Here is a 25428-nt window from a genome sequence, read left to right as displayed (position 1 = left end):
ACAGTGAAAACTAACGCCATGCTTCCTAATGATATCTCCCAAGGGTAGCATGTACAGAGTGAACAGTAACGGTCCTAGTACTGAGCCTTGTGGTACTCCATATTGAACTTGTGATCGATATGACATGTCTTCGTTTACTACTACAAACTGATAACGGTCAGATAAGTATGATTTGAACCATGACAATGCAATTCCACTAATGCCAACATAATTTTCGAGTCTATTTAAAAGAATATTGTGATCAATAGTGTCAAATGCTGCACTAAGATCCAGTAACACTAATAGAGAGATACAACCACGATCTGATGATAAGAGCAAATCATTAGTAACTCTAATGAGAGCAGTCTCAGTACTATGGTACGGTCTAAATCCTGACTGGAAATCCTCACAGATACCATTTCTTTCTAAAAAGGAACATAGCTGTGATGATACTGCCTTTTCTAGTATTTTTGACAGAAAAGTAAGATTTGAGATCGGCCTGTAATTGACTAATTCTCTAGGATCAAGTTGTGGTTTTTTAATAAGAGGTTTAATAATAGCCAGCTTAAAAGTTTTTGGTACGTATCCTAATGATAAAGATGAATTGACGATATTGAGAAGAGGGTCTATGACCTCTGGAAGCATTTCTTTCAATAGCTTAGTCGGTATAGGGTCTAACATACATGTTGTTGATTTTGATGATTTAACAAGTTTAGACAATTCTTCCTCTCCTAAAGCAGTAAATGAATTGAATTTTTCCTCAGGGACACTACAATGCACTATCTGACACGATACTGTAGTAGACGGTTGCATGGTTATTATTTTTTCTCTAATATTATCAATCTTGCAAGTAAAGAAGTTCATAAAGTCATTACTGCTGTGCTCTTTGGAAACATCAGAAGTTGAAGCTTTATTTCTTGTTAATTTAGCCACTGTATGAAATAAATACCTAGGGTTGTGTTTATTTTCTTCTAAGAGTTTTGAAAAATAGGCAGATCTAGCAGATTTTAAGGCCTTTCTGTACTCAATCATTCTCTCTCTCCACGAAATACGAAATACTTCTAGTTTTGATTTCTTCCAGCTGCGCTCCATTTTTCTGGCTGCTAACTTTAGGGCCCGAGTGTGCTCATTGTACCATGGCATTGGATTAATTTCCTTAATCTTTTTTAAACGCAAAGGAGCAACTGAGTCTAATGTGCTGGAAAAGACAGAGGCAATAGTTTCTGTTGCAACATCGAGGTCTTCTAAGCTGTCTGGTATGCTAAGGCGATGAAAATGATCAGGAAGATTATTTATAAAGCAATCTTTAGTGGTAGAAGTGATGATTCTACCATATTTATGGCATGGAGGCAGTTTAGCCGCCTTGACTAAATGTAGTATACACGAGACTAGATAATGATCTGAGATGTCGTCACTCTGCTGCAGAATTTCAACAGCATCAATATCGATTCCATGTGACAATATTAGATCTAAAGTATGATTACGACAGTGAGTGGGTCCTGACACATGTTGTCTAACACCAATAGAGTTTAGAATATCTGCAAATGCCAATCCTAATGCGTCTTTTTTATTATCTACATGAATATTAAAATCACCAACAACAAGGACTTTATCTGCAGCTAGTACTAACTCTGATAGAAAGTCAGCAAATTCTTTGATAAAGTCTGTATTGTGTCCTGGTGGCCTGTATACAGTAGCCAGCACAAATGTCAACTTACATAATGTTACGTAAAGTACCATAGTTTCGAAGGAATTATATTTGAAAGACTTCTGACTAATACTGTAAATATTACTATAGATTACAGCAACACCTCCCCCTTTGCCTTTCTGACGGGCATTGTGTCGATAATCATAACCTTGAGGACTAGACTCATTTAAAGTAATGTAATCGTCCGGTTTTAGCCAAGTTTCTGTCAAACACAGCACATCTAGATTATTATCTTTGATAATATCATTAACAATAAGTGATTTTGAAGAAAGGGATCTAATATTTAACAACCCGAGTTTTATCATTTGTTTAGCATTATTATCTCTATTTTTTATTTGTTGAACATCAATTAAATTTTTACCATTAAATGGGTTTGGAAGTTTTTTGTTTTTACTAATTCGGGGTACAGACACAGTCTCTATTTGAAAATATCTAGGTGTAAGAGTTTCTATGTGTTGAGAGTTATCTGAATTTTCTGACTTCTGTAACGTGAGGCAGCTAGCAGACGGTCGGTTTAGCCAGTCTGTCTGCTTTCTGACCTGGGCCCCAGTTTGTCATGTTTCAGTTCTAAGACTATGTGCCATATTACTAGAGAGAAGAGCAGCACCATCCCGGGAGGGATGAATACCATCTCTTTTTAACAGGTCAGGTCTGCCCCAAAAATTTTTCCAATTATCTATGAAACCTATATTATTTTGCGGACACCACTTAGACAGCCAGCCATTGAGTGATGATAATCTGCTAACTATCTCATCACTCCGACGAACAGGAAGGGGGCCAGAGCAAATTACTTCTCCTGACATTGTACTTGCGAGTTCACACACCTCTTTAATGTTAATTTTAGTGATCTCCGACTGGCGAAGTCGAACATCATTAGTGCCGACGTGAATAATAATCTTAGAGTATTTACGATTAGCATTAGCCAGCACTTTTAAATTTGCTTTGATGTCAGGTGCTCTGGCTCCCGGCAAACATGTGACTATGGTGGCTGGTGTCTCTATTTTCACGTTCCGTGTAATAGAATCGCCAATAACTAGGGCACTTTCAACAGGATTCTCAGTGGGTGTATCACTGAGTGGGGAGAACCTGTTTGATGTTCTTATTGGAACGGAAGAGTGGTGTTTTCCGCGGCTAGGCCGCCTCACCGTTACCCAAGTGCCCTGCTGCGCGGGCTCTACAGCCGGAAACGAACAATGTACAGAGTTCACTAAGCTAGTCGCATCCAAAACAGTATCTGAAGCCCTTACATTCTTACTATCCTCGATTAAAGTTTGGATGCGTGTCTCTAATTCTGAGATTCTCTCTGTCAGCCTGACTATTTCCCTACATTTATGACATGTAAATCCCTCGTCGCTGACAGAGAGAGCTATGGTAAACATGTGGCAAATGGAACAGGTAGCAATGCTGGGAGAGGATGACATGACTCACCGTGTTTGTAGACTGATCCGACTTACCACAGCTGTTTGAAGAACGCGTTGAAAAAGGAGCGCGCGAGCGACTGTTAACAAGTTAACAAGCTAGCGCTGCAAATGCAAATGCGTTGTAACAGCGATTTAGATTCAAATATTACAAGCTAGCGGCGTCAGATTAGTGTGGTAGGCAATATTACATATAAGGTAATAAAAAAATAAGCAACAATGAATAAAAGTAAGAGATTCAAAACAAAGCTATACGGAGTTACAGACGCAAACCAATCTGAGCAGCGAGGCAGACAGTAAAGAATGTTGAGTAAACAAACATATTTAAGTGCCTATAACAAAGGATTTCTTGTTAGTTTTACATAAATTTGCTTCAAGTTGGATTTACTTAAAGTGTGATGCAAAAATGGTGCATATGTATTTTAAGTAAATCCAACACATACTTTTTTACAGTGTAGGTGTAGAAAACATAAGTCTTTCAGCATTCTGCCCTGTAAGCCTGCTTCGTTTGTTTGTTGAAAATTAGTAGTCTTTCATGTTAATTTTAATCTTCATATTACAAAAATAAGCAGCAGCAACACTAATGTTAACAATAAGCAAAATAAATGTAGAATGTCTAATGTTTTCAAATAGAGAAAATAAAGACAGGAGTCGTATCAACTTTGCAGAAATGTAATACTTCATTTTAAACTACAGTTTTAGTAGATTTATAAGCTGTTTAATAGGCTAAAGAGTGAAGAATAATTCGCTGGTTAAATAACTGAATAGTCGGAATATAACAAACAAAACATCGTGTTTTATTGCATTTCTCAACTGGTATGTTATATCAGAATTATTCATACAGACACAATTAGTACTAGGGCTTGTAGGACCATTAAACCTCCACAAAGATTGATCTGTGAGATGAACAGTCAGTTTGTGCATGATTCATGACCTTCAGTGATTTCTCTTTTTGATGTGGTGAAAAGCCTTTTTCATGGGTAACTTATAAGTTGGCTTTTGACATTTTGAGTTGAGATTGTCTTTTAAGAAGTCATTTCTATCCTTGAATTGTGTATGTAAAGAGAGGTGTTTAAGGCATCTCTTTAAGTCTATGTTAAGTCTGGATTTTGGTACCGGTCCATACTTGCATACTTCCTATGGAGGAATTTTGTAATTGACATTTATGCTGAAATGTGTCAAGGACATTCACACTGTCATCTTTCTGTTTCTTTTTTTTTTTTTTTTTTTTAACACCTTTTTCTAGTTCATGTGTTTTTTCTACAGTATAGGCGTTTCACTCATCCTCACTAAATGCTCCACGCCCTCTGCACTTTGCTGTTCACTCAGCAGGTTGATGCTCAGGAAATGCTCACTGCCACCGCAAGATGCAGATGTTTAAAACACCGCAATTACATAAACATTTAACCATTAATTCGCTAATAAACATCCAAGTAAACACAACTCTATGGAAATTAATTAATTATTATCTCCGCGAGCGATCGCAGTTTGAGTATAGTTGTGTGTAAATGCATAGATAAACAGCGCTTTATCAGCAGATATTTCATAATCTAGAACGACAAAAACATTATTAATAATTCTGATATAACATAGCAGTTGAGAAATGCAATAAAACACGATGTTTTGTTTGTTATATTCCAACATTCCAGAGAATATTCAGTTATTTAACCAGCGAATTATTCTTCACTCTTTAGCCTCTTAAACAGCTTATAAATCTACTAAAACTGTAGTTTAAAATCAAGTATTACATTTTCTGCAAAGTTGATACGAGACTAATGATGAGCATAGACCAGGGGCGTGTGTGTGTGTGTGTGATTGTTCTTCTTCTTACATACACGAAAACTAATAATATTGTAGTAAAATACAATTTAAATCTGTGAATTATAGAAAGTAAGAAGTGAGCGCGAGCGCGCTCCTTCATCACTTTAAAATACAGCGCGTGACGCGTTAACCGCATAAAAAGAACAGGATAGATGGAAAGAAGCGCCTGTCAGAAACACAAAAGTAAAGATGTAAAAAAAAAAAAAAAAAAAAAAGTCGGGATGAAGACGTTAAAAGGAAGTTTCCTTCACGAAATGGGCTTTAAAATATTGGAGATGATTGTTGGTCGTGGATATGTGTCGAAAGACCTAATTCAAGTGTAAGCGGTCTTCTGCGTGCATGGGGTTCAAAACCGCAATTCAAAAACGTCGCCTAACTTTATTCTTCAGAGAAACCTTGAATCACTATTCCTGAATTTGTTTGCGTTGGCTGGGGCTATCTCTGTGGGCTCTATATATTAGCCACCAGGGTGCGGTTTTTGAGGCACCCGTTATTTATTTAGAACATTATTTCCTGTCTCAGACATCTCAACAAGTTAGCCTCTTCCTCTTAAACATCTCTGCCCTACTCTCCTCTGTTTATTGTCTGTCACTTCAGAGGAAAGATGCAGTCGCTGGACTTCTCTCTGATTCTTCAGCTCAACGCTGGACGAGTTGGTAAGATTATCATAAATCCAACTTTACTGAACATAAAACCGCCTGAGAGATCCTGACCATCACAACTGAGGCGTACCTGGGACTGCGCAAGGGATTAATCGCCTCTTTTTGCTTCCCATTAAACAAATAGTTACTGAATCATGTTGCAAGAAAAAGTTTAAATTTTAGGTATAAATTATATATAATTATGTTCATTCATATGTTAAAAACCTACAAATGTTCAATTAATGTCATTTAAATAATGATAGAATTGTTCAATTATATATAATATTAAAAATGTAATGTTCATGAAATTGATAAAGGACAATTTGTGTTGGAAGTGCCAGTTGGAAACGGGTACCTTTTTACATTGTATTTGGGAGTGTAGCCTAGTTAAACCATTCTGGAAACAAGTTATAGATGTCGTAAGTTGCTGGTATGGCTCCACAATATCTCTAACACCTCAACTGTGTTTACTGGGTGACAAGTCTCAATTACCAAATGTTTCTAAGTGTGTACTTTCTGTTATAATGGTATGTATTACAGTGGCTGCAGGATTATTCTGAGACGCTGGAAGACAGTGAAAGCCCCAGAACTGAAAGATTGGGCTAGTGCAGTGACAGAAATTGCTTCTTACGAATCTATGATCAATAGAGTAAATGGTGTCAAAGAGGATGGGTTGTTGACATATATTACAGTAACGACTCAATGAATAGATTGACACTTGGTGAAATGTCTGGTATTGTACTTTCTTTAATGTTCCAACTGTGCCTGTAGAAATCTGGAACCCTGTATTATTATTATTATTATTGCGATGTTATTTTTGTTACCCCTTCACCTTCCAAAAGCAATAAAAGCTTGAATAAAAATAAATAAATAAATAAATAAAAATGTAATGTTCAATTGTCATCTAAATAATTATATAATTGTTTAATTAATTAGGGCTGTCAATCAATTAACATATTTAATCGCTTGAACTGTGCAAGAAATTAATCGTGATTAAACATTTTAATCAATTGACAGCCCTAATTAATTAAACAATTATATAATTATTAAGATGTTAAAAACTTAAATATTTTCAGTTATTGTCATCTCAATAATTATGCTTAAACAAGTGTTTGCCGATGCTGTCAGGAAATTCTTTTCTCTTTGAATTAAGTTTATTTTTCGGATTTTTTTCAGTAAACAAGACTCATTTCTCTTCTCCAGTAAATGTATCTTGATTTAAGAATGTTTAGATATTTGTGCTGGAAAACAAGACAAACTCAGTTTTTGCAGTGAAGGTGGTGGACAAATTAATAATGAATAAAGTCATTTATTCCCAGAATGTCCAGCGCTCATGTTCTGTGTCTGTTCTCAGTTGTACGCGTATTTCTGGGTGTCGGGTCCTTCCGTGTTCATCAGCAGTGGAGGACCGTTCTGCGTCCAGGCGTCTGTGCGTCTCTCCAAAGCCTTCTCACCTGCCTTCGAGCGGCTGGAGTACGGATCTCAAGATTAATCCACGTGGACCGAGTCTCGCTGGAAGAGCATCCGAGCGCGCGTCTTCCTGGTGGCCAGCCGAGAACTCGAGGTAACTGTCTTCACCTTCGACTCCACACACATCACATCTATAATAATTTATATTTTTGATCTGGGTATGTTTTGGTGAGATTCGCTTTCATGTGATTTATGTGTTTTTCTGTGTTTGTTTCTGGTAGATGTTAACACTGGGGGTGGGCGTGGCTGTGCTGCTGCTGTCTCCATTGGTGACGTACTTCATCAGCTCGAAGGCGGAGCTTTTGTTTAGCTCATTATACTCAATATAAAGAATGTCTTGCTTCACTATATATATATATATATATATATATATATATATATATATATATATATATATATATATATATATAAGGTCTGTTATTTGCTGTGAACTTGCTAGTAAAACTTTACTGTATTCAGATGCATTTGCTCCGTCTTTGAAAATAAAGCTTGAAATCTGAAAGATTGAGAAGTGATTTTTTTTATTTTTTTTTACAAAGAGAAGAAACCACAACTTTTGGCACCCCAGATGGGACTGGATCGGAGCTGAGGTGGAGAACTGCAGGGCTTTGCTTTGAGCGGCCTGATTTGCTCCTGATGCGTTTGTAGCTCTGTACAGCTTTGTTTTGAATCTCTTACTATCATTCCTTGTTGTTTATATTATCATCACCATATATCTGATATTGTCTAATATTGCCCATCACATTAATTTGATGTCGCTAGCTTTTAATCTAAATCGCTTTCACCACGCGTTAGCATTTCGCTAGCCTGTAAAGGATTAGTTCACTTAGAAATGAAAATTAGCCCAATCTTTACTCACCCTCAAGCCATCTTAGGTGTATATGACTTTCTTCTTTCTGATGAACGCAATCAAATAAATATTAATTAATATGCTGACGCATCCGAGCTTTATAATGACAGTGATAGGGATCAATGAGTATGAGCTGACGAAATTGCTTCCATCTATCATAAACGTACTCCACACGGCTCCGCGGGGTTATTAAAAGCCTTCTGAAGCGAAGCGATGCATTTGTGTGAGAAAAATATCCATATTTAAACAAGTTATGAAGTACTACATGTCGTTTCTGCCAGACCACCTTCCATACTGAAGTTACGAAGAAAGTGTAAACTGGCGTCACGTCAGTTGCACTTTTTCCGTAAGTTGAATAGGGAAGGCGTAGGACGTAGTGTAGGCTTTGTGAACTGTGAGAGTTTTACACTTTCTGCGTACGTTGATTACGGAAGGCGGCTCATGCGCAAGCGAGATATTTTACTTCATAATTTCTTAAATATGTTTTTTTTTCCACAAACGCATCGCTTTGCTTCAGAAAGCCTTTAATAACCCCGCGGAGCCGTGTGGAGTACATATTTATGATGGATGGATGTGGATGGAGACACTTTCGCATGCTCCTTTTTCTACGAGTCTATCAAACAACTGGTAAGTCGGATCAGTCAAACACAGTGAGTCATGTAATCCTCTCCTTTTATTGTTACTTGCTCCATCTGTTACATGCTTTAGCGACGGTCTTGCCTGGGCGGTCTTTCTGCCGAGCTGCACAATGGAGAACAACTGCTGTTTATTCAAAAGTTTTCTTTTTTTATTCTTTTTAAATCAATTAAATCTTTATGCGTTGTGATTGTATAGTGTATAAAATGTTGCAATTTGACAGCTTCAATGGACATTTTCAATGAATTGATCACAAATAAATGAAAAACTTATTTCAATTCAATTGGATCGGAGGGTAAACATCCCCACCTAGCGGTGAACATATACAATTCCATTTGAACAATTAATTAATACATTAAGGCAGGACCACACCAAGCCGATGCCGACGAACTAGTGGCGACGAAAGCAGACGGCGGGGTTGGCTCACGTCGGCAGCGTCTGGGTCCAAAGTTGCCCTGACACACCAAACCGACGCTCGACAGCCAAGTAGCACGTCCGTTCTGCGCCTGCGTAAGATGAAATGCCTTTCCGTACCAGCAGGTGGCAGTAGCTGAACAGCCAATCAGAATGATCAGATGGCCTGACGGACCGACGAGCTCCGACACCGATTCAACATGTCGAATCGGCCGGAAAAAAAAGCCGACGAGGACCAACTTCAGCCGATGGTGCTTAACACACTGAGAAAAATTAGTCGGCCGACGAACAAAAACTGCCTGACGGCCGACCGTGTGTTCCTGCCTTTAAACACATCTTACAACATACCTGCACAATGGAGAACACGTAAAAATAAGGGAAACAGCGTGGAGAATTAAATGACTTCTACATAAAACAAAGACAATGCACAAATTAATTACGATAGGGCCTGGTAATACAAACTAAGAATAACTCAACATAAAAAAACCCCAGTTCCATAAGTGGTTCATTGCAGGATTTCTCTGCCTGTTTCAGTGTCTCTTATCCGATAGACATTAATGGGTGATCTCACTGACATCACTTCGTAAAGGCTGGACTCCCTCTTGTCTGCGATTTTCTGTTTGCCACGCTCACCACGGTTCGCCGGAAGGACTCGCCGGAAAGGTGATCCTTTCACTTTACGATTGTAGATCCTTGCATGCCGAGCTTGCTCAGTAAAACTGTGCTTCTGTGCAACTTTCGCAGCTTCGCCGAGATCACATTTGAGCCTGGACACGAAATCTGAATATTTCACAACAGTATCATCCCTGAGAACATGTTGAAACATCACATCGATTAGAAACCTGAGGTAAGGTCCATAGTCGAGAAGAAAGCATTCCCCCCAAGAGCAGCTAAGGCGTCTGACTGGAGAGGTAGAGGATGGGCGTCTTTTACTGTTCTGGCGTTCAACCATCGAAAGTCTGTACACATCTCATAATGGCCTGGAGGTACACGACGGTAGGGGAGACGAAAGGGTTTGTCATCCACTAAGCGGATCCGATGTGCAAAATCTTTGGCTTCACCACAATCCATCTTGTTCCTTGAAAATATGGATTCATATTTCTTAATGAGATGGAGTAATTTAATTTTCCAAGAGGAAGACACTTCACACGCCGTCAGATCTAGGTCTCTCAATCCCAAGTCATTCAAGATTCGCACCATCTCATCCTCAGATTCCTGGGGACCATACTCATGTTGAAAGTGTTGAACCTGAGACTTAATGTACTCACTTTCTGGGAGATCTTCCACAGCAACTCATGGAGAAACATCTGCGATCTTTGCATTTCTTCTCAGAATACTTTTTGTGCGCCAAAACAACAAAATAACGACTTTTCAACAATATCTAGTGATGGGCGATTTCAAAACACTGCTTCATATGGAGGTACAATTGTTGCAAATTTCCAAATAAATAGATTATGATCCACAAATAAATGTAAAGAGATTCACAAAAAATAATCGTATGCACTAATGAATAGAATGAGATCCACAAATATATGTTAGGAGTTTCACAGAAATTGATTAAATTCACAAATAAATAAAATGAGATTTGCTAATAAAAAACATATTCACAAATATGTTTTTATGTCACAAGCACAACTCTGCCTGCATTCATTTGTGAATCACCACCTGTACATTTGTGAATTGCTTTCCTTGCATTTGTGGATTTTGAAACATTTCTAGCGTCACGACTGCAGACAAATCCACAAATAGGTCGACTCCACCCGCCGACTACTCAAGCCAATCAGATAACGGCCACATTGTGCTGACCAATCGCTGTACACTTTCACTACAGTCAAGTCTCGTCCTGCATTGGTTGTTTGCAATCACGTGGTTCTGGTGACGTGCGAAATTCCGGTGGAGGGCAAGCAGTGAAAATTAGAATGGAAGAGATGGAGAAAAGTCCGTACTGTGCTGGTTTACAAAGGTATAAACAGAAAATCACAACATATGTTGGACATGATCTTTATGTTATGAAGAGGAGCGACTTTTCTACTGAATTGAAAGACTTGACTGCCATCGAGGCGGTAGATATAGAGAATGTGAAGCTGCCGTCACGCCGTGTTCAGTTCTATTCTGGTTTGTTTATATCAGTGCGAGTTTAGTGAGTTTAGGGCACTATTTTGATTTTCTGTCGTTATTGTGAAAAATGTCGCCATTGTAGGTCATTTATGCTGAATCGAGAATTGCAATAGGAGCTCACATCATCGTTCAGGGAAAAAACTGGTCGTGTGTAATACTTTCTACATATTCACCTTATTCTGCCATGCCCACTTTTAATACTTTGCTCTTCCGCATTTTGTCATCCGACTTCCGCTAAACTGACGCGGCACATCCGGTAGCTGGTTCAGTAGTTAGAAGATTGTTTATAACTAGCTATAACTTTAGCGAAATGACAAATAACGTTAATGCCGTAAATGTTTTAAATTGGGAGCATGGAGAAAACTTTATACGACGATCAGATGGTCTCATATTGTCATTATTAACCTGGGTAGACGATACGAAGAAGTGGCGAGAGGAAACCTATGGGGACTGTCAGGAGTTGATGGTGTAGGTGAAGACTGGAATTATTTTAAATCAGTTTTGTTAAACAATAACTTTGTGATTTGTGTTTTAGAAAATGTATAATTTAATATAAGTTGTATAAAATCAGTTGTAAGAGTGTTATCAGGAAGCTGACCTTAATGTAGAGGGAATATTTCACCATTTCGTTTTCATATGTGATGAACCAAGATGGAATTAATTTGCAAACTTTACATGACTTATTCCATTTAAATCAGAAGACTTATTTCCTTTAAGTTTTAAGGGGAATCTACAGTGCTCACAATATATGGTTTTATAAGAAATTACTGACAGCTAACATCTGCCCACATTGTAAAGGTTTATAAAAAGAACTACATGCACTATTTATAAAAACCACAGCACAGACAGACAACACTTATCCTCTACATGAGAAATTATGTTGCTTAGAAGGTCACATGGCAAATTCTCAAAATTGTATCAATTTTAGGGGTGAGGTTAATTGGAACTGTTGTAAGAAAGGATTTTTCAGTCATATGAGCGCTTGGCGATGCGCCTGGAGTTGGTGGTGTCTTCTTCAGAGAGTTGCATGTCTCTCCTGGTGAATGCTGGAATGACAAGTTCCACCTTCCTTTCATAGAGGAGATCGGTTATGGTGAAGCCTCTGTCTGCAATTACTTCATCGCCTGGATGAAGGTATTCCAGAAATCCTGAATTTGCAATTTTGTATTTATCACAACGTCGGGTTTTGAAACAAAGATCACCCTGCAATAAATGAAGACGCAGCTTCATCAGAGTCATCAGGAGCTGATCCCAAGTGATCACAATCGGGGCGGGAACAGACTCTGAAAGGTTTTTTGACTGTACAGTGAGAGAGGTTCAGAGACAGCCGTTTTCCTGGTATTGCGACCAAAGATAGACTACGATAGTTTTCTGACAGTGTCAGAAATTCAGCATGATCAACGCACAGTGTGTTTACTGCTGAAATCACGTGACTTTGGCGATCCGAACCACTGTTTCGAAACAAAAGATTCGAAGTAGTGTTTTGAAATCAGCCATTGTGCTGCCTACCAGAGCACCACACAGACTTTATCAAAGAATTTGATCCAGCAATAATGAAATGAAAAATCCAGCATCCCTCTCTCTCTCAATCCATCCATCCATCCATTGTCCATCCATCCATCTATTGTCGATATATCCCTCCCTCCATCCATGCATCCATCTATCCCTCCCTCCCTCCATCCATGCATCCATCTATCCCTCCCTCCCTACCTACCTCTCTCCCTACCTCTCTCCATCCATCCATCCATCCATCCATCAATTAATCCCTCCCTCCCTCCATCCATGCATCCATCTATCCCTCCCTCCATCCATGCATCCATCTATCCCTCTCTCCCTCCATCCATGCATCAATCTATCCCTCCCTCCCTCCATCCATCCATCCATCTATCCCTCCCTCCGTCCATGCATCCATCTATCCCTCTCTCCCTCCATCCATGCATCCATCTATCCCTCTCTCCCTCCATCCATGCATCCATCTATCCCTCCCTCCATCCATGCATCCATCTATCCCTCTCTCCCTCCATCCATGCATCCATCTATCCCTCTCTCCCTCCATCCATGCATCCATCTATCTCTCCCTCCCTCCATCCATGCATCCATCTATCCCTCCCTCCCTACCTACCTCTCTCCCTACCTCTCTCCATCCATCCATCCATCCATCCATCAATTAATCTCTCCCTCCCTCCATCCATGCATCCATCTATCCCTCTCTCCCTCCATCCATGCATCCATCTATCCCTCCCCCCCTACCTACCTCTCTCCCTACCTCTCTCCATCCATCCATCCATCCATCAATTAATCCCTCCATCCATGCACCCATCAATCCCTCCCTCATCCATCCATCCATTCTTCCAGAATTTAAATTTAAATTCTTTTTTATGTCTGTTTTTTCAAATTGTGCTCAAGCATTGTATTTATTGCAAAAATAAAATTAGAACTGAATAAAAATGTCCATGTGACTATAAAAAACGCATGGTTCGTGTTTTTCAAATGATAAAACCACCTGTTTTATTTGTGTGCGCACAGAGGGTTACAATAGCTTTATATTTCCACATTATCCAGAATCACTTGAGAGACTCCAAAGATCTCACGCGCTCATCTGCTGTAATGACGCGCTTCCGCCGGCGGGTGTCGCTGTGGATCCGCGGCAGCACTGAGTCTCACGCGCCGAACAAGGGAGCCGGAACCGGAAGAAAACAAGCGCTGCCTCAGTTTCATACTGCTGATCTGTAAATGAGGAAGATGGAAGATTTAATATCAATAAACTGCGTCAAGCTTCTGTTTGCCGCTTTGTTTTACACTTGTGAGTATAAATATGATTGTTTAAGTTGTAATTGTGTGTTTATGCGGTCACGAGATGATGATTATTGTTCACTCGTTCAGGCCTGAAATTAAAATAAATTACTTTTTGAGAGTGACTATGTATTATTAATATATTCATATTCATTTTATATCATAATAACAGTATGTAGATGTTAATCTGCTGTAGAATTAGTGACTGAGCGAGTCTAATCGGTTACACAGCACTAACAAAGAAGTTACGAAAAAGTACCATGGTAAAAGCCTGCTTCAGGTACATTTACCATGGTAACAACATTATATTCTTTAATGTACCTTGGAGTAACATGTAATTACCATGAAACATGCTTGTGCTCAATGAGGACCATGGGATAAATGAAAGTACAGTGGTGTTATCATCATCGCTGATCATGATTTTACTTCATAAAAGCTGACGGTTATTATGATTTCATAACCTCTAATATATGTTTGTACATGTTTGGAAAAATGAGATCTCACTATGTACTACCACTATTAATTATCCTAAATTATTATCATAAATAGTTTTTTATATTTTCTAAAAGTTTGTATAGAAAAAAGTTTGTCATTTCTGAAAGTTTGTATATTTCATAAAGTCAGAATGGTTCAATTCAGCCTGAACATTATGCTATGATTTTTTTTTTTAATGTTATACAATTATTAGAAATGAATGGTCATAAATGAATAATTATTTATAAATATCTATTTCATATTTTTAAAAAGATTGTATTTTGATGTTTTATCAGGTCAACAGGATAATCAGCACCAAGTGAAATACACAATAAAAAATAACTAAATAAATTAGGTCCAAATAGGAATCAGTGGGCAGGAATGTGTGTAGTGTTGAGGAAATGATGTGTGTGTGTCGTTTGTGTGTGTGTGTTGTGTGTGTGTGTTGTGTGTGTGTGTCGTGTGTGTGTGTCGTGTGTGTGTGTCGCGTGTGATGTGTACATGTGTTGTGTGTCGTGTACATGTGTTGTGTGTCGTGTACATGTGTTGTGTTATCATGTATCGTGTGTGTTTCATATGTGTCGTGTCATGTACGTGTCGTGTGTGTCATGTATGTTGTGTGTGTCGTGTATGTCGTGTGTGTCGTGTGTGTTGTGTGTGTCGTGTGTGTCATGTGTGTTGTGTGTGTCATGTATGTGTTGTGTGTCATGTATGTGTCGTGGATGTTGTGTGTGTCGTGTGTGTCATGTATATGTCTTGTGTGTGTCATGTATGTGTTGTGTGTCATTCAGTGTTGTAGATGTCGTGTGTGTGTCGTGTGTCATGTATGTCATGTATGTCTTGTGTGTGTCATGTATATGTGTTGTGTATGTCTTGTATGTGTCTTGTCATGTATGTCTTGTGTGTCATGTATGTACCATGTGTGTCATGTATGTGTGTCATGTACTGTATGTGTGTTGTGTGTTTCATGTATGTCTTGTGTCATGTATGTTGTGTGTGTCGTGTATGTGTCATGTGTGTCACTGTGTATTGTTTGTCATGTGTCTTGTGTGTCATGTATGTGTTGTGTGTCATTGTGTATCATGTGTCATGTATGTGTCATATGTGTCTTGTGTGTCATTGTGTATCTTGTGTGTTATGTATGTCATGTGTCGTGTCATTGTGTGTCGTGCGTTGTGTGTCGTGCGTTGTGTGTCGTGCGTTGTGTGTCGTGCGTTGTGTGTCGTGCGTTGTGTGTCATGTATGTGTCATGTATGTGTCATGTATGTGTCATGTATGTTGTGTGTGTCATTGTGTATCGTTTGTCATGTATGTGTCTTGTGTCATTGTGTATTGTGTGTGATGTGTGTCGTGTGTGTCATATGTGTGTCATGTATGTGTTGTGTGTGTGTCATGTGTGTGTGTCATGTGTCTCATGTATCTCGTGTGTGTCTCTTGCTGTAGGTGTGAGCTGCAGCTCAGTGGAACAGAAGATCTATGTTGAACTCAATGACACGGTTCCGTGTGTCCGGCTGCTGAACGCCACACATCAGATCGGCTGCCAGTGTGAGTCCATCAGCGCTGATTATTGATTAAACACCATAAAAACACACTCACTGTACTGTACAGCCTCACATGCTGTATTTGTCTCTCAGCGTCAATGTCAGGAGATACGGGTGTTCTTCATGTGCTGGAGAGCGAATCAGACCTGGACTGGATCCTCAACACTGGACCACATCCTCCCTACATGGTCATCATGGAGACGGCCTTCTTCAACAGGTGCTGAAACATCTGTGTGTGTGTGTGTGTGTGTGTGTCTATCTGTCGTCTGTCTGTGTGTCTAATCCCATGTGTTTCTCCTGCAGGTCGGTCATGTTGAGAATGAAGAACTCGTCCAGAGTGGCTGGAGTCGCTGTGATTGTCTCAAAAACAGGCCTTGTTGAAAACTTCTCACCTCACACAACCTGCCCCAACCAGAACACAGGTGTGTGTGTGTGTGTGTGTGACTATATATTAGATATTACAAGACAGAAGTGAAATGTGGCATGCATTTGTATTTTGTGAATGTGACATCAGATTCAATTTAACATGCTTTTAATAGTTTTTTATAATGAACTTGTGAAGAACTTGTGTGATGAAATAAAGATAGAATGGAGAGAAACTAAAGAAATAGTGACCAGCACCTAAAATACACACTTTCTCAAGTCCGTTTGAACCTTCTATGTCTGTATGATTGTGGATTTCTCATGTTTCAGGTGTGTATTCTGCAAAGTACGGTCCTGAACTAGCAAACTGTAACGGGACCACATGGAATCCTCTCGGGAACGGACTGTCCTATGAAGACTTTGCCTTCCCTGTGTTTGCTCTGAAAGACGAGAATCAGACTCAGGTCATCCGTAAGGTGTGTCATTCTCTATATCAGTGTTTCTGAACTCCCTGAAACGCCTTCACTTTGAGCTTACTTCACAATATTCCTCATTTAAATAATTAATACGCAGAATAAAGGGGCGGGGCCTGGTTGAGTTAGTTAGTAGTGTGTTGAAACTGGCAGTTATGGTAAGGGGCGGGACATTTCCCAAACACCAATCACAACACACTGCTCCAGCCGACCATTCAGAGCACATTGTGCTTTTCAGAAGGAGGGGCTTCATAGAGACAGGAACTAAACAGAGTGTTACTGACAGACTGGGAAGAGAGGAGCTGAACAATGGAGAATATGAGGAAAATAATCAACCTGTTCTAGTAGAGCCCAAAAACAACATCAAGACTGGCATAACAGGTCCTCTTTAACATTTATGTGTGTATGTGTTTGTGTTTAGTGTTATGAGGATCATAACCTGCGTCTGAACGGAAGCGCTCCTCAGTATCCGCTGTGTGCGATGCAGCTCTTCTCACACATGCACGCCGTGACCGACACCGTGACGTGTATGAGACGCACAGACCTGCAGACCAGATTCAGCATCAACCCAGGTACATCAGACCCACAACAGCACTGGATTCATGTTCATAGGGGCCTCAAGATGACTTCAAATAAGATGAAACAAGCTGATGAAATATCTTATTTTAATTCAGAACCAGGATTCACGCAGTCTTGGAAAACCTGTACTTGTACAGAGAATGTTTTGTTTTTTAGCGTCTGCTAAATGGTAATGACTTTACATGTGTCTGTATCCTTTCAGAAGTCCTGTGTGACCCTTTGAGCGATTTTAACATCTGGGCGTCCACTCAGCCCCTCAACAACAGCGCCAAGGGCCACGCGGCCAACGAGAGCGTCGTCATCGCAGCCACAAGGGTGAGAAACAGACTGAAGGTCATCACGAATGTTGAAATGTGCCACCAAAACAACATCAGCAGGATCTGTTCTGTCAAATCTGGGTGACAGAATATTTGCGGTCATTTTCCATAATTAGGTGTTTCCTTCAGGAAATAGAAATGAAAGTTTGTTGTTCTGTCGCAGCTTGACGGCAGGTCGTTTTTCTGGGAAGAGGCTCCAGCGGCCGAAGGAACCGTGTCTGGGATCGTCACCCTATTGGCCGCCGTTCAAGCGCTCTACCCTGTCACTCAACTAGCTCCGCCTCCTCGAAATATTTTCTTCACCTTCTTCCAAGGGGTCAGTGTGTCATTATTTTCTTCCATGACATTTACACATTTTCTTGACTCATTATTTGATCAGCCAGCCAAAAGTGAAGGCATTTTTGAGGTGTGTTCAAACCCCTGGTGTCAGAATAAAAAAAGTAGAAGTATGCATCTGTTCATTTATCCAAGCTCTCTTTCTCTCTCACAGGAAGCCTTCGACTACATTGGCAGCTCGAAAATGGTGTATGACATGGAGAGAAAGGAGTTTGTAATCGACTTGAACAATGTTCACTCCATGCTGGAAATCGGGCAGGTACAAACACATCCACACACACCAAACGGGCAGAAACACATCCGATCTTTTATGCAATGATTATAAATGTTTAAGCATGTACTGAGTGTTGTGTGTGTGTCGTAACAGAGAGGTGTTCACGATTTTTCTTTCCTAATACTGTATGTTTTTACATGAATACTTATCTGACTATAAATTTGAACAAGACTCATAACAACCTCAACATTTACGTTTATTACATTTGATGGTCTGTGTCTGTGGATCTCAGTGTATTTCAGGTCATTCTTTATCCAGGTCCTTTACTGACCCCATCAGAAAAAACACAGGCTAATCGTCTTCCCTGAATATTAAAGTTATTATTATTATTATTATTATTATTTATTGTTTTCTTTTATTATTATAATATTATTATGGTTTATACTCAATATTATTATTGTTATTTTGATTATTTATATTCTGTTATTTTTATTATTATAAATATTTTATTAAAATATTAGAGCTATAATTTATTAAAAAATAAAGAGCTTATATAATTGCTATATTTTCTATATTGTTGTATGGAAAATATTATTAAATTATTAGTATATAATTTTCTTTATTTATTGAAGATTGATTATTTTAGAATATTTTAATATCTTCATTTGCCATGAAAATAGTCTCATTAAATGGCATTAAATAAAATGCAAAAATAAATCTTTTATTGGTTTTTTTTTGGTTTATATATAATGTATTATTAATATTAAGATTTGTTTATATTCTATTATTATTATTATTATTACTATTATTATATAATGATTATTTATATTCTATTATCTTGATTTATAATTATTGTTATTATTTTCTTTTACTAAAATATTAAAGCTATACTTTCTTAAAAAATAAAGAGTTCATTTAACTGCTATATTTTCTATATTGTTGTATGTAAATATTGTTAAATTATTAGTATATAATTTTCTTTATTTATATATTTATCTTAATTTGCCATGACAATAGCCTCTGCTACTAATTTGGTATTAAATAAATAAAAAATATGTCTTATATATATATATATATATATATATAATAAATGAAAAATAAATTTTATTTCTTTATATTCTATTATTATTATTATTGTTATTTTCTTTTACTAATATTATTATTGCGTTTTGATTTATTTATATCTATATTATTGTGGTTATTTTTATTATGATTATTTCTTTATATTCTATTATTATTATTATTTTATTTTAAAATATTAGAGCTATAATTTATAAAAAAAATAAAAAATAAAGAGCTCATATAATAGCTATATTTTTTATGTTATTGTATGGAAAATATTGTTAAATTGTCTTATATCATTATTTTAGAATATTTTAATATTTGTATTTGCCATGAAAATAACCTATGCTACTAATATTGCATTAAAATAAATAAATAAATATTTTAGTATGATTAATATTATTATTGTTTGATTTATTTTTATTCTATTATTACTATTATTATTATTATTTTATTGTTGTAATTATTATGGTTATTATTTATTTATATTCAGTTATTATTACTGTTATTACATGTTATTACAATGTCAAATAACAGATTTGATTTGACTGGACGCTTGTATCATTATCATTCTGTCACTTAAATCCAAATTCTATATATGAGTGTTAAACAAGCCTAACATTTAACATGTTCTGTTCTGTCTTTCATTTGTTTCCTGTTTCTGATGGGTGTTGTCGAGTGTCAGCTGGTTTTAGTTCATTTGGTTATTGTGTGTGTCTGGCTGCTTTCACAGGAAGTCCGACAGCCGCACGTTTGAGATGTTGCATGTTAGTAACAGGTGTGAGATAAAGACGCTCAGACAGTTTCCTGTTTGTTTATAGGTTGGTCTGCGCAGTGGGCGGGAACTTTGGATGCACTCTGACCCCATATCCCGAAAGAACAGCAGCAGTGTGGAGAAAGAGGTGAGTGAAGAGGAGAGGAAGCTTTGTCTTCTCTTATCCATCATGCCGCTCACTTTCCCTCTCTCTCTCAGGTGTCGGATATGATGAAAAACATGCACTCAATAGCAACTGGTTTGAATGTCTCATTGGACGAGCCGCCTGCCAGTCAGCCGTTACCACCCTCGTCCTTCCAGCGCTTCCTGCGAGTCCAACAGATCCCAGGCCTCGTGCTGGCAGACCATCAGACGTCTTTCGTCAACAGGTCTCAAATCTGTCATTTAGTTCTTTAACGACTGAACATGATTGGTCAGATCCTGACTGACAACTGATGAAGTTGAAGATAATCTTCAGGAACTGTAATAATGGTTTGAATGCGTAAATAAGTTGATGGTCCTTCATAACTATCAGCATAAAAGTGTTGTATCTTATTCTGACCAATAACTTTATAAACCTGCTGTAAACTCATTGTGTAAAGCGTCAGTTCGGTTCAGAGATAGCTAATGGTGTTTTTGTGTTAATCAGGCATCTGAGGTCACATTTTCCATGTTTTTTGTCACCGTAACAGATACTACGAGAGCATGTACGACGACGCAGAGAACCTGAACGTCTCATACCCGCCCAACCTGAGTCCAGACGAGAAGCTGGTGTACGAGACGGAAGCAGCCAAGGTACGGTAACAGCTGCGGATACGGTCATGTGATGGACAGAACACTCATTCAGCCATTTCTCTCTCATCTCACTCAGTCTCTGGCAGAAGTGGCCACGCTAGTCGCTCGATCGCTCTACATGCAGGCAGGAGGAAAAGAGGACAATCTGAACAACATCACTGCCGACCCCAAGATCGTGAGTCACATGACCACACACACACTCTCACATGATCACATGTGACTCGCCCTGTTCAACTGAACTAACTCTTACTCTCTATTTCAAGAATGATTGTGTTTACTTAGAATATTTCCAAAGAATTATTGCATAAAATGAATGAAGACAAGAAAAGTAAATATAAAAATAGCTTTAGATAGATAACACACATATATACATTAATTTATTACTTGAGATACTGTATATACTTATATATGTCTTGTCAAATATCAATTTTTTTTGTAATATTTACTCTATCCTTATCTGTTTGTGTGTAACAGGATATTACAAACTAGATATTACAATTTTTATTATGATATATAAATGTAAAATAGACATTAAGACATTTCAAACAAAATTGTTTTTAATATTTAAGGTTATATCAGTCTCCTATCTATTTATTTATTTATATATATAATGTTATACAACATTTAATGTAAAATATTACGTTTAATCAAGATATTACAAACAAAAATGATATTTGTAATATTTAAGATGAATATATATATATATATATATATATATATATATATATATATAAAATTTAAAATATAATATATAAACAAAATTATGTTTTCACTATTTCAAATGATATCTCTCTCCTTGTATATGTCTGTATATCTCTCTCCTATATATTTGTTCATTTATTTATATAATATTATATAACCTGATGTAAAATAGACCTATATCAAGACAAATGAAAGTTATGTTTTTAAGATTTACACGACCTCTCTCTCTCTCTCTCTCTCGCTCTCTCTCTCTCTCTCTGTTTCCCAGGTCGCTCAGTTGCTGTATGGTTTTGTAATTCAGAAGAATAACAGCTGGTTTCAGTCCCTGCTTCCTCCTGATCTAATGAAAAAAGGCATTTTAAGTGAGGCCTCCGTTTTAAACTCTATTCTCACACATAAACACACCATCTCTGGTTCACACACAATCGTCAATCACGTTGTTCCAAATGTGTGGATGGCGTTTTCCTCCATGTGACACACAGTGACGTGTTTAGCAGTATGTCACAGCTGCTCTTTGCATTCAGTGAAAGTGGATTACCAAGCTCCAGAAACAAAGAAGCACCATAAATGCGTCATATACGTTGTGTGCTTGTGCAGTATATTTTAAGAAGTCACATGATGATAAGTCATTTTTCACTGTAAATCTTCAGCTGGTGAAATGGCAGAGCGTTTATCTGACTTGTGTCCTGTCGTCTGTAGGTTCTGGTCCTCCTCAGTTCTACATCGGTCTGGGTCAGCGCACCCACGGCCCCGTGCACAGCGTGACGCGCTTCGTGCAGTATATCATGGCTAACCTGACGGGAACCGTCACCAACCTCACCGAGACCCAGTGCCAGAAACCCGGCGAGATCAGCACTGAGAACAAAGACGTAAGCGTCAGAGCTTCAGCATGTCACATGTCAAACCATGTGCTTGTGTAAAAAACTTGTTCAATTGTTCTGTTATTGTTATCTAAATAATGATATATAATGATATAATGTTAAAAACTTAAAAATGTTAAATTATTGTCATCTCAATAATGATATAATTTTGTTCAATTATATATAATGTTAACTTAAAAAATTTCAATTGTTGTCATCTAAATAATGATATAATAATGTAAATATGTAAATATAATTGAACAATTATATAATTATTGAAATGACAATAATTGAACATTTTTAAATTTTTAACATAATATATAATTGAACATAAAATGTTCAATTATTGTCATCTAAATAGTGATATAATTATGTTCAATTATATATAATGTTAAAAACTTAAAAATGTTCAATTATTGTCATCTAAATAATTTGTTCAATTATATGTAATGTTAAAAACTTTTAAAAATGTTCCATTATTATTGTCATCTAAATAATTGTTTAATTATATATGTTAAAAACTTAAAAATGTTAAATTATTGTCATCTCAATAATTATATAATTTTGTTCAATTATATATAATGTTAACTTAAAAATTTTCAATTGTTGTCATCTAAATAATGATATAATAATGTAAATATGTATATATAATTGAACAATTATATAATTATTTAAATGACAATAATTGAACATTTGTAAGTTTTTAACATTATATAATTGAACATAATTATATCATAGATGACAATAATTGAACATTTTATGTTCAATTATATATAGTGTTAAAAACTTAAAATGTTCAATTATTGTCATCTGAATAATTATATAATTATGTTCAATTATATCTATGTTAAAAACTTAAATAGTTTCAATTATTGACATCTAAATAATTATATAATTGTTCAATTTATTAGTCTTATTTTCTAAAGGAAAGAAAAAAAACGTGAAGTGAGTTTGTGCTTAAAACAAGAATTTTTTTTTTGCCAATTTGAATTAACTTTATTTTTCTGACTCCATTGGCAGATATTTGTTCTTGTTTTTATCACAAACTCACTTCATTTTGATAATTTTTTTTTTCAGAAAACAGCACTTAATATTTCACTTCTCCAGTAAATGTATCTTGATTTAAGAATGTTTAGATATTTGTGCTGGAAAACAAGACAAACTCATTTTCAAATCAAATTAAAACTGAATAAAGTAATTTATTCCCAGAATGCCCAGCGCTCATGTTCTGTGTCTGTATCTGTTCTCAGTTGTACGCGTATTTCTGGGTGTCGGGTCCGTCCGCGGTCAACAGCAGCGGGCCGTTCTGCGTGCGGGCGCCTGTGCGTCTGTCCAAAGCCATCTCGCCTGCCTTCGAGCGGCTGGAGTACGGATCTCGGGATTATTCCACGTGGACCGAGTCTCGCTGGAAGAGCATCCGAGCGCGCGTCTTCCTGGTGGCCAGCCGAGAACTCGAGGTAATCGTCTTCACCTTCGACTCCACACACATCACATCTATAATAATTTATATTTATGATCTGGGTATGTTTTGGTGAGATTCACTTTCATGTGATTTATGTGTTTTTCTGTGTTTGTTTCTGGTAGATGTTAACACTGGGGGTGGGCGTGGCTGTGCTGCTGCTGTCTCTATTGGTGACGTACTTCATCAGCTCGAAGGCGGAGCTTTTGTTTAGCTCCGCCCGTGAAACGCCCACAACGACCTACTGAACAGAATCTCCAGCCATCCATTCATTCCCCTTCAGCACAGAAACACACTTCAGTTCAAGAGTAATTTATTCTAACCTGACAGGATTGTGCCGCACTGGTTTTAGCTGGGCTGGACTGAACTGCTCTGGTCTCCTGGAAAGTTGTTCATATTCTTTTTGTCATCTTTTTTTTTTATAATTCCAGATGTTTTTTTTTTCTGATTATGACATGGACGGGCACAAACAAAGCTGATTTTAAGTGTTTAAAGTTGAGAATAATTGAGTGAGTGAATGTTAATTTGATGTGTGTGTGTGTGTGTGTGTTGACATGAAAGCAGTGAGTATGTGCAATAGCTTACTGAGTTAATTTCATACTTCATTTTGATGTGGATGTTTTTATTTGGGAATGTAAAGCTGTCCATTCTGGACGTGTGATCTATTCGTTGACGACTGTAATGACACAATTAAACTCTAATCACAGACTGTCCGCAATGAATCGCTCATCATGTTTCCACTGGAGACGCGGAGCTTCGAAAAACCAAATTAACACTGATATGCAGCATTTGTTTGTTGACTTTAATTGAATGAAAGCTGTTTGATTAATGATGTCATTATTTTTTCTCTAAGAAACTGTTGCCTTGAGAACCTGAATAAACATGACTTTCTTTTCCAAAGTTTCATTTTGCTTTGATGGCTTACACAGTATGAAATTATTATTATTAAAATAAACATTATGTTCATCTACATAAAATTAAACAGATTCAACAAAGAAAAGCAAACAAATCGGTTATCTCATGAAAAATGTCCTGGTTACACATTCACCAAAACCAAAAGAGCAAATTAAAAAAGTAAAAAATAGACTCAGAAAACCAAATGATTCTGATTGGCTACTATGTGTGGGTCACTCAGAGTCGGGACCCTGGATATCTGTCAGATAATGGGTCATTTTATGTGTGCAATTGTGTACAATAAGATGTGAATGAAGCACGTAAATATGGTCTGTTTTGATTTCATAATGACATGCATGAAGTGTAATGCATAAACACTGCCAGCAGAGTGTAGTGTGGATCTGTCTTAAACCTGAGAGAAACACATTACATCTCATACTGTATTCAGTACAGTGATATGACTGATCCTGTACATTTATTGTTTTCATGGGATTTAATATCAGTGAGCTACTGCAAATCCTTGAATTATGGGTAATTATTGTTTTTTTATTACTTTATTAAGAAATCACGAGCCTCATTTATAAAATGTTGCATAGAAACCATCCTACATTGGATCTTATTATCATTTCTCAAACTTGCATACGCCTCTCTTCGAGATGTGAAATTTATAAATGAGAAATTATCTTGAAATTGTGCGCAGCTGAATGGTTTCAGATCTCCGCCTTGTAAATGCCACCTAATTAATGTCATTAACATA

General features: G+C 37.2%; 3 protein-coding genes and 1 long non-coding RNA gene across 11 annotated transcripts in view; 3 read left to right on the top strand and 1 right to left on the bottom strand.

Annotated features, from left to right (window-relative positions):
- The window catches only part of mau2 (MAU2 sister chromatid cohesion factor), a 266008-nt gene that overhangs the window by 130111 nt on the left and 110469 nt on the right, over positions 1–25428 (bottom strand). The window lies entirely within an intron of this gene.
- fcer1gl (Fc receptor, IgE, high affinity I, gamma polypeptide like) overlaps positions 1–25428 on the top strand; it is a 43808-nt gene that overhangs the window by 3618 nt on the left and 14762 nt on the right. Inside the window, exon 1 of one of the 2 annotated variants that reach the window (XM_051864526.1) lies at positions 5516–5582. The exons of the other annotated variant lie outside the window; for it this stretch is intronic. Coding sequence (XP_051720486.1) covers positions 5531–5582 — 52 coding nt within the window. The 5' untranslated portion in view covers positions 5516–5530. Of the gene's footprint in view, positions 1–5515; positions 5583–25428 lie in introns of those variants that run through there. 2 annotated transcript variants of the gene reach the window in all.
- On the top strand, positions 6672–7885 carry LOC127496787 (uncharacterized). The gene is made up of 3 exons (XR_007925366.1): positions 6672–6844; positions 6922–7131; positions 7259–7885. It is a non-coding gene; the product is annotated as an uncharacterized LOC127496787 (long non-coding RNA).
- Positions 13692–24677, top strand: ncstn (nicastrin). The gene is made up of 17 exons (XM_051863939.1): positions 13692–13858; positions 15766–15867; positions 15957–16080; positions 16167–16285; positions 16557–16702; positions 17121–17271; positions 17481–17593; positions 17759–17911; positions 18086–18190; positions 20029–20109; positions 20181–20350; positions 20654–20756; positions 20833–20931; positions 21727–21820; positions 22158–22327; positions 23569–23775; positions 23903–24677. The coding sequence occupies exons 1-17, from the start codon at positions 13789–13791 to the stop codon at positions 24023–24025; spliced, it is 2130 nt and encodes a 709-aa protein (XP_051719899.1). The 5' UTR covers positions 13692–13788; the 3' UTR covers positions 24026–24677.

The sequence above is a fragment of the Ctenopharyngodon idella genome, chromosome 2 (assembly GCF_019924925.1).
Source record: "Ctenopharyngodon idella isolate HZGC_01 chromosome 2, HZGC01, whole genome shotgun sequence".
NCBI classification, from domain to species: domain Eukaryota; kingdom Metazoa; phylum Chordata; class Actinopteri; order Cypriniformes; family Xenocyprididae; genus Ctenopharyngodon; species Ctenopharyngodon idella.
This window is presented reverse-complemented; position numbering and strand designations above follow the sequence as displayed.